General features: G+C 37.4%; 1 protein-coding gene across 1 annotated transcript in view; it reads right to left on the bottom strand.

Moving 5' to 3' along the window:
* LOC103807793 (E3 ubiquitin-protein ligase CBL-B-like) overlaps positions 1-9,074 on the bottom strand; it is a gene marked incomplete at both ends in the record, with an annotated part of 115,351 nt that extends 106,277 nt beyond the window's left edge. The window contains 1 exon segment of the mRNA XM_009080539.1: positions 8,952-9,074. Coding sequence (XP_009078787.1) covers positions 8,952-9,074 — 123 coding nt within the window.
* Positions 9,075-9,076: the final 2 nt, after the last annotated feature.

Genomic DNA, 9,076 nt, shown 5'->3' with positions numbered 1-9,076 from the left:
TTTCCCAAATATGTTACCCCAGAGGCATTACTACCATTGCTGATGGTCTTAGCCCTGGCCAGCAGCAGGTCCATTCTGGAGCCATTGGCATTGGCTCTATTGGACATGGGGGAAGCTTCTGGCAGCTTCACAGAGAAGCCACCCATGTAGTCCCTCCTCTACTAAAACTTTGCCACACAAACCAAATACAAGATGACATCTTAATGGACTTGGAATCATCATGTTCCTAAATGGCACAAATTTTAACTGAATAATATATATTACTTAAAAAATAAGCTTCAGATTAAGTGAACACCTTTATTTGAATCTAGACTCCACTGGATTTTCTTCTGGAAGAAAAAGATACTCTTTTTGTTTCCTGAACATCTACCAGGTTAGAACTGTCTCATGGCTACCTAAATTAGGTAGTTCTAAATTAGTTTGCTCTCTAATGCTCTGTTCTAGGAAGCGAAAGAGATAGAAACTAACAGGTATTTTTTGAGTGCTATTGTACTGAGCTATGCACACTCAGCTAAAACATTACAGAGGGACACATTCTAGACATGTGTGTGCAGCTGTACATATGCAAATACTTACGAAAAAATTAAGTCCATGTGGTATAAAAGTTTTATAGGCATCATTTGGAGATTGCCACATTATATATTAGTGACTTTGACATTCTTTTGAGGTAACTAACGAGGCTGTAAAAACATCTTAATACTGCTGAAAGTAGATTCCTGTTCCTATTCATGTACCAACTTCAAAAAAAGTGCAGTCTTGAGCATTTCCGGGAGAGGGGGAAACAAACTTGCATCCTGCAACACTCACCTCTCTAAACTCAAAGCTGTATCACTATTGTGGATCCCTCCTTCAATTTCTAGAGATAACCATTAAGAAATTAACTGCTTTAAGACTGTTGTCACTAGCAGACCTTCAGCACCACAACTGGCCAAACAAACACACAGTAGTTTTTTACCCCTTGAGACATACACACAGCAAACACAACCAGGCAATCAGCCTGAGGTAACTGAGGTCATAGTTAGAAAAGCAGAGATAGAACAGTGGACAGAAGTCAATCAGTAGCAAGTTTCAAAAAAGAAGCCTAGCACCATTGGAACAGTGCAAACTCATAGGCACTATAGAAATATATTTTATTCTAAACAGTATTTAAAACATGCCATTTGTGATAGCTCTGCTCATTTCACCGATCCATTGTCATTTTAGTAATTTCTATTACTCTTGAGCTACTAGACCAAGTAACACATCAGGAAGCCTTCTGATGTGTTGTAGAACAGTCCTTATCACAGAGACACCTACGATCTCAGTGGGAAAAGAGACAGCAGAGGGAAGCAGGCAAATATGAATACATGAGCATAACACTGTTCAACATGCTAAAGAGTGGTTTAGGGCACTAGCAGTTAAGCATTTCTAGGTGTCAACAGCAAAGTTTCATAGCAAGTTTTCAAATAATTTAGTGGCTCATAAAGGAACTCCTAAGTTGAGGAAGAAGTTGGAAGGAAACAAAAAACCAGTAATGTATAAATCTATTGGATCACCTCTTGACAAGGTAATAAGGCCTGGAACTGCAATCCATAACTGCAAGAAAATAACTTGTTTATATTTCATACAATAACGATAAGATGTCAGGATAAAGAAAGGGACAACAGAGTCCCAGCTGTGGGCGAGGAGATGCCTGCAGCAGCATTCTCAAAGAACAAAGGTTGGACATGATGGCACTCTATCAAGATCAGAAAAGCAAAGCTGAACTTAGTGATACACAAAATGGCAAAGCCTGGATGGGATGAGAGATTGAGATGAATGTACTGATGTGCAAGATTCAGACACAACTTTTACAAGAGCAGTTCGCTCCAGAAAATCAAGAAAGGAACTAACAAGCAAGACTTAAAGAAAGAGATTAATCATTTTCTTTTAGCTACACTGAAGTTAAGATGACAGATAGAATTCTTTCAGGAGATTTCAGAAACATGGGCAAAGAATTTTACATGTGCAGACAGACCTAGAAGTCATCCATGCAGAGACATATATGCATTTCTTTCTGTAGAAGAGTCAGAAGAACAGGAATCCCAAATACAGAAGTGAGAGCCTTATAATTTTCTGAAGCAATGATCATGGGGAAAAAAGACCAGATGGAAAAAAAAAAATGTTTATTCAGAGAAAAAAGTCAGCAATGAGAGCAGACCACAAGCAGAGAAGGCTGCAATCATTTTGAATTACTTATTTATCCTAACTTAAATCTCATGAACAAAGAATTAATTATCTTTCTGAAGCCTTATCTTTTTGATCAGATGTGCCAACAAGCAAAATGTAAGTGGTTTCATATACATGAGAAATTCCATTTAAAAAAAAAAAAAATCAAAAGAAGAGGAAAAAGCAAATTGTTTATGTTGGTTGCTGTATTTTCAACAGCCCATTCAACTACACAAAAAGAACATCTGGTTATAAGCAAGAATTAGTTTCTCTCTCAGAAGCTCTAGAAAGCCTTCAGTCCAACATCATTACATACAGTCACAAACTCATCAAAACAGGATCCTGTGGTCAAAATGGTTTACAAGGCTTCACCTTCTGCTGAATTTTATAGAGATAAATACAGCACATCACCAGAACCTTCAATTTCAGAAGTTTTTAAGAAAGCCCTACAAAAAAATCCTGCTACAGCACATCTCAATCAGTCTTATGCTTTCTAATTGAAAAAAATGCTAACATTACATTCAAATCAGTGATCCAGTGAAGTAGTACAAGGCTTTCTTCACTTTATAGAGTACACAAGGTTTCAGTCCAAAGGAAGTAAGTTTATACAGAGACTGCTGGTATACCATATGGTTTCCAGAGTCAGGATGTCCTAACACATACCACAGCAGTTCACAATTAAAAAGAATCAATAAGAAATGACACCTGCTGACGCAAAACATTTACCAATGCATCAGAAGTGGCTCACATACCTTTCTTCAAAAGAAAACAGAATTCAAAACAAGCAATAAAACACACCCCCCAAAAAAAAAAGACATCTATATTTCACTTGACAAAGAAACCCTCACCAACAATTTAGAAGCGGACAAGAATCATATCACTGTGTGATTTTTGTATTGTTATGAATTGAAGTAAGCATGTATATCTTTAGCAAGCCTTCAATGTAAAAAATGAAAAGCAGTCAGCAAGTTAGTAAGAAATCTCTCTCCTTGAGGTAAACTGAAAAAAAACTAAGCTCTTTTCACTACCTTGCTCAGGGAAAATCCAAGTACTCTAATCCAGAATCACAGAAATAACAGAATGCAATTCTGAAGAACTCTAATTACTCTAATCTACCAGAAACTGATTTTGAAACCATTAACTCTGAAACTTCCAGATGAGCTTACTCTGGTTACTTTGGAAAAAAAACATCAACTCAACCCCCTCTTCTCTCCTCTCCTCCTCCACACCTAACCAAAATAAATACCACTACTAATAACATTTTTGAAGATATTTGACTTAAATTATAATGCATTGTTTCGTAGCACTGTCAGAGACAAGAATTATGGAGGCCTATTGTACATAGACAATTTCTTGCAGAAAGCTCTATTTTCTACTCACTTTTTAAAGCAAACAATAAAGTTGAAAGCACTGGACTTGCTTGACAAAAGAACTTTTGTTCAAGCAAAGACTCACTTTTTAAAGCAAACAATAAAGTGGAAAGCACTGGACTTGCTTGACAAAAAAACTTTTGTTCAAGCAAAATACAGCAGCCTTAACACAATCTGTTTAAACACCTAATGCTAGTCAAAGACAATACAAGGAAAGTAACTCAGTTAAACCAGAATAAGTATCTAATGAGTAGGACATCCGCCAGACACTGTATCCAGCTGCAGTTAATGGACTAGAATAGTCAGAGCATTAGTGCACACACACTTCCAAAACTGCCCAGCTGAACGAATGTCTCATGCCATGCTCAACAAAAAAGTTCAAAGAATTAAAAACCACTTTGACACACCACAAACACCATAAAGGTAGCTCTGCAGTTAAGACACTGTAACAACTCTCCAGAAACCACAATACCTGATCCTACCAACAATGAATTATGAAGAACTTAATGAGGAAGGGCTAATCAGGAAAACGGTCAAAGTCCAAACATTATGTTTCTTCAACATCTATTTCCTTCTGCCTAAAGTTACCTTAACTGTGACGTGTTTTATTTCCCTCCAAAAGATGCAAAGCTGGATTTTGTTTCTGAAAGAAGCCTTCTCATGAGGATGTAAGTAGAAGTGACCTGACCACCAATCTTTTTGCCTGAGAATACAGTAAGTGCAACAGCTACCACACTGCAAATGAGCCATATGTTTCCATACTGGAGGAATAAGCAATAACAGTAAATGATACTACACACACAGAAGGACAGCTGACCTTGGAGGGTGACTTTACTTTCTGATTAAAAAATTTCTCTGTTAATTTTTTTATTCTTTTTCCACAAGCAGTGTATGCAGGACATAAGACTTCCTACCAACTTTGACCACAGAGTCATAGAACATCCTGGGTTGGAAGGGACCCAGTAGGATCATCAACGGTCCAACTCCTGGCCCTGTAAGGCCCAGCCTCAGCAATTCCACCACATGCCTGAGAATATTGTCCAAATGCTTCTTGAACTCTCTCAGGCTTGGTGCTTCCCCAGGAAGCTTGTTCCAGCTCCCCTCAAAAAGTACCTTTTCCTAATATCCGACCAAAACCTCTCCCAACATGATTCCATGCCTTTCCCACAAACTGTCACTAGACCCTATTTATACAATGAAGAATACCATGGCTAAGACCGATGACTGTATTTTCTGGATTCTTTGGAACAATGACATTGACTTGACTCAGAAGGTCGAACACTAATACAACAATCACGTAAACTGTTGCAAAGAATAACCAACACACATATAGTTTCTACAATGAAGAATACCATGGCTAAGACCGATGACTGTATTTTCTGGATTCTTTGGAACAATGACATTGACTTGACTCAGAAGGTCGAACACTAATATAACAATCACGTAAACCGTTGCAAAGAATAACCAACACACACATAGTTTGAACTACCATGCTCTGTATACTCACTTAGATGCTTTAAAAAATCTTACATTCTGACGTGTATACTCACTTAGATGCTTTAAAAAAATCTTAGATTCTGACAGATGTTAACTTAAAGAAAACTGCAATACTAAGCTGCAGAAGTAACACAGCTTTTACTCACTAAGTCAATAGCATGAGCTTTGGAGGAGCACTCTAATTCACTCTTAAATAATTGCTAAATACCAAATCAAACTGCCATCCACACTTACATAGAGTCAAACAACTGGGTGGGCCATGACAGATCACCCAAATAGCTTAGGCAATATTGTTAATCTTCATTGTAGAAAATTTAATTACTTTCAGGCCCAATGCATATGAGTACTGAAATTGACTGAAAGTTGCCGAAATATTCCTGCTTTAAAAAAAAAAACTCTGTTCAGAATGTGTCACAATTTTATCAGCTTGAAACCCACAGTAGTGAAGTGTGAACAAGTAGTACTGCCAACTCTAAATAGCCCAAGCAGCAAGCAGACCTAACTACTCCCATGTTTACATACTGGGCATTCTCTCCCAAAGTTCCTCTCAACATCACCATTATCCTCTAATAGTAATATGTGGCTAGTTTTTAGGTCTTCAAAAACATCAGGCTTATAATCTCATAAAAAAAAATTTCATGTAATTTATGCATAGCCTAAAGAAAGATTTGAGTTATTTGTTATTAATATTTTTTATTTATTTACAGGATAAAAACTTTTTAAAATGTGCATCATGGTATGAAAGCAGTAATTTGATTGGTCCAGAGATATATATGGTCAACTTTCTCATATAATGCTAGCACTGGAAAGCAGGGCCAGCCTTCCAAACCATAAAAGGAATATTATCCTTTGCACTACAAAGAACTTAAACAAAATATTTTTGGTTCTTAATGGCAAAGCTACTGATTACCCACGAGAAAAGCAGCAGGGAAACTGGACATTGATGCTAACAATTGATGTCCCTTTAATAATGCAGTTAGTATGGTAAATTCACCTTAAAACAAAGACATTACCAATAAACCACAAAAAGTATAGATCCCAGTGGATGACGTATACAAAGGAAAATGCAGGTACAAGATAAATAATAATTAATATTCACTGACTACTTACAACCAGATTTTTTTTTTACTATTCCCTGCAAGTATGTTGCTTACAGTAACTTTTACAAACAAGGCTCTAAGCAGGAGCAGTTTTCCAATGTTCTGCCCTGCTGAAGAACTCTTTTCAAAACCCCTGATCTTTTTTAAACTGGTAATAAAAGTTTAAAGAGAAGACACTTAAGCAGAAGTGCAACCTTCTGCCTACTCCAACAGCTAAAGCATCAGCCCATGGAAAACAAACATTACCATGAAATCTGAACAATCTGAAAGCATGACACAACCAATTCTACACAGAGAAGTTTGCATGGTATCTTAGCAGCCAGAATTGCTACATACACCATAAAAATCACTTTCATAGTATAGCTCTTATAGGGTAGGAATACTCATAGTATTGGTTATTCCCTTACTTTTGCAAACAAATAATTCATACAGAAAATCTCATCTGCCAGAGGAAGAAATGAAGGAAAGGTGAAGGATGGCAATTTCAAGAAAGAAATGCAAACCAGAAATCATCAAGTTCTGCCTCTAGTTTTTAAGACTGTTCTTTTTTTATTCTTTGGTCAAGATAATAGCTTTCCTTTGTTTTCATTCTCCCTTTCCCTGACATCTTTAGAATGGAAGAAAACTTTAGCTGCCTCAATGCAGCAGTAAGATGGTTATCACAGCTACTATAGTTGAAGAATAAACAAGGATAATAACCATTATTACAACAAGCATAATAGGCCTCAAAGCCACAACCTTATCATGGGTGGCAGAGCTACTGCCTTTTCTGGGTATTAATTTGATCAGTGACCCACCACAGAAATCAGACATAGGACACCCTCCAGAAATAGGTTTTGAACAAGGTTTCTATTTCTGATTTTAATCCCTGGGTTTGATCTAAGCAGAGGAAAAAACGACCTTCCTGCACCTACAGCCACACAAGGCTAAGAGATTTAAATTTGTTTGCCAGCATATTAAATTTGCTCAAACACATCCTTTCGCTATAAGTACCAAATGCTAAAAACTCAAGCAGCAAGCTACAGCATTCTCACACTGTGACATCATCCTGTCTGGTATACTTTAATACAATTTGAAAATAAAATTTGATTAACTGAGAGCAGTTTAAAGAGGATACATTAAAAATCCAAATCGAGGACACTTATCCAGTAAAATGAAAAAGGAAGCACAGCACAATGTCCAGCCTTTCCAGTGATTTCTACCAAACAGGCCTTACTGGCTGTTCTGATGCTCTGTGACAAACACAGTTATCCTGTATTACATGAGTGACAGCAATACACAAGTCCAAGCACTGGGGTTAAAGACTTTCTGGTAACTTTGAATACACAAACAAATTGGGGTACAACTTTACTATATAAATCTGTAAATGGACTGATACAGGGATAAATTAGAGTTACACATTCCCCACATGGTTTCAACAACAAACCAGATTCCTGGTTTCCAAGCTGAAAACCAACCTACTTCTACTGAAGAAGAGTGCCTACTTTCAAGTATTTACACTTGCAGTTCTTACTACAAAATGCTCACTGCTAACAGCATCCTGTCATTAACAGGAAAATATCAACAAAGCCTTTATGATAATAACCACTTCTATCAAGGCTGGGGTTTAAATTTTTTAAGTTTATAATCATCATCAGAAAATGTGGTGAAAATACAGATGCTATTCTTGAAGCATCAAAAAAATTAGAGCATACAAGGACTCAAAGTTACCACCTGTAAAGGCATATTACATGTCAATTTCCATCATGTAGGTACAACTGCTTATAAACTTTAAGAAATGTTAAATGTCCTATTTTACAAGAGCCATGGGGAAAGCAAACAGTTACACTAAATCACAAAGAATCACTAAGTTCCAAAGTCATAACATTCTTGCCATACAGACCCAAGGCCAACAGGTAGTAATCTTCACTCCTCAGCAGTTTCAAGAGGAAGCTATTAAGTATCACTTCACGTGCAAAGCAGAGTGCCTGCATCTCCTGAACAGTGCTATCCATGTTATAATCAAACTGTTCCTACCATTGGTAAGGAACTCTCCCAGACAAGCTATCATCATACAAGCTGTCATTTCATACAATGCTAAAGAAAATGTATCAGGCTGGTGCAGAGAACTATAAGAGCTAAAACACTATAGTCTATCCCCCCACTTCCTGAAAAATGAGTTTCAGTGTACAGTGTACTTCTGGTTTCAAAATTAAGAGGAGAAGTACATATAAGTCATTAAAATGCAGAGCACACACTTAAAAAGTTAGGCATGCCATACTAATCTGTTTACTAAACTGACAAGAGTGACATCCCCCAGTCCCCACGCACATTCCTAAAAGCACAAACACATCTATGTTGCCATCACCAACATGTCTCACAGGACAATTAGCTTAACTGAAGTTTCATACTTCGTCAGTCTTGTTTGCAGACTAACAGTGTGATCCAACACGAAACACGCAGAATATGTGATTACAAGTCTAAGTTAAGCAGCTTTTGGTTAGGACAGCTCTTCAAGTTTGAGTCATTTTAAAGGATCTGAAAATAACAATAGCCTAAGGCAAACAGACACATTTGTTTTCCCTCCACAAATCAAGATTTTTAAAAAACATAGCCAGAGGCAATTGGAAAGAAAAAATTTTAAGAAAAAGAAAAGACAAATGGTGCTTAAATAACCTAAAACATAAGCCCCCTTACTTCCTGAGGCACACACAGCACAGCAGTCAGAGCTGCAGGAAGAAGCTGTTTGCCCATGTGTACCTATTTAAATAGCCCCATTCTTCACTGTGTGTATACACGAAAGCACAGAGACACCCACCACTTTGTCCATAAGCTTCCAGGTCTTCTCCACAGTCCTCCGGTCAGCGGCTGCTTGCTTGGGGGGGCCCACAGCATCCTGAATGGCATCGATGATGCCCAGAATCCGTCCCTTGCGCGGGTTCC

Source organism: Acanthisitta chloris, unplaced genomic scaffold (assembly GCF_000695815.1).
Source record: "Acanthisitta chloris isolate BGI_N310 unplaced genomic scaffold, ASM69581v1 scaffold1168, whole genome shotgun sequence".
Lineage (NCBI taxonomy): Eukaryota > Metazoa > Chordata > Aves > Passeriformes > Acanthisittidae > Acanthisitta > Acanthisitta chloris.
Note: the sequence above shows the minus strand (reverse complement) of the source record. Positions and strands in the feature narration are given on the sequence as shown.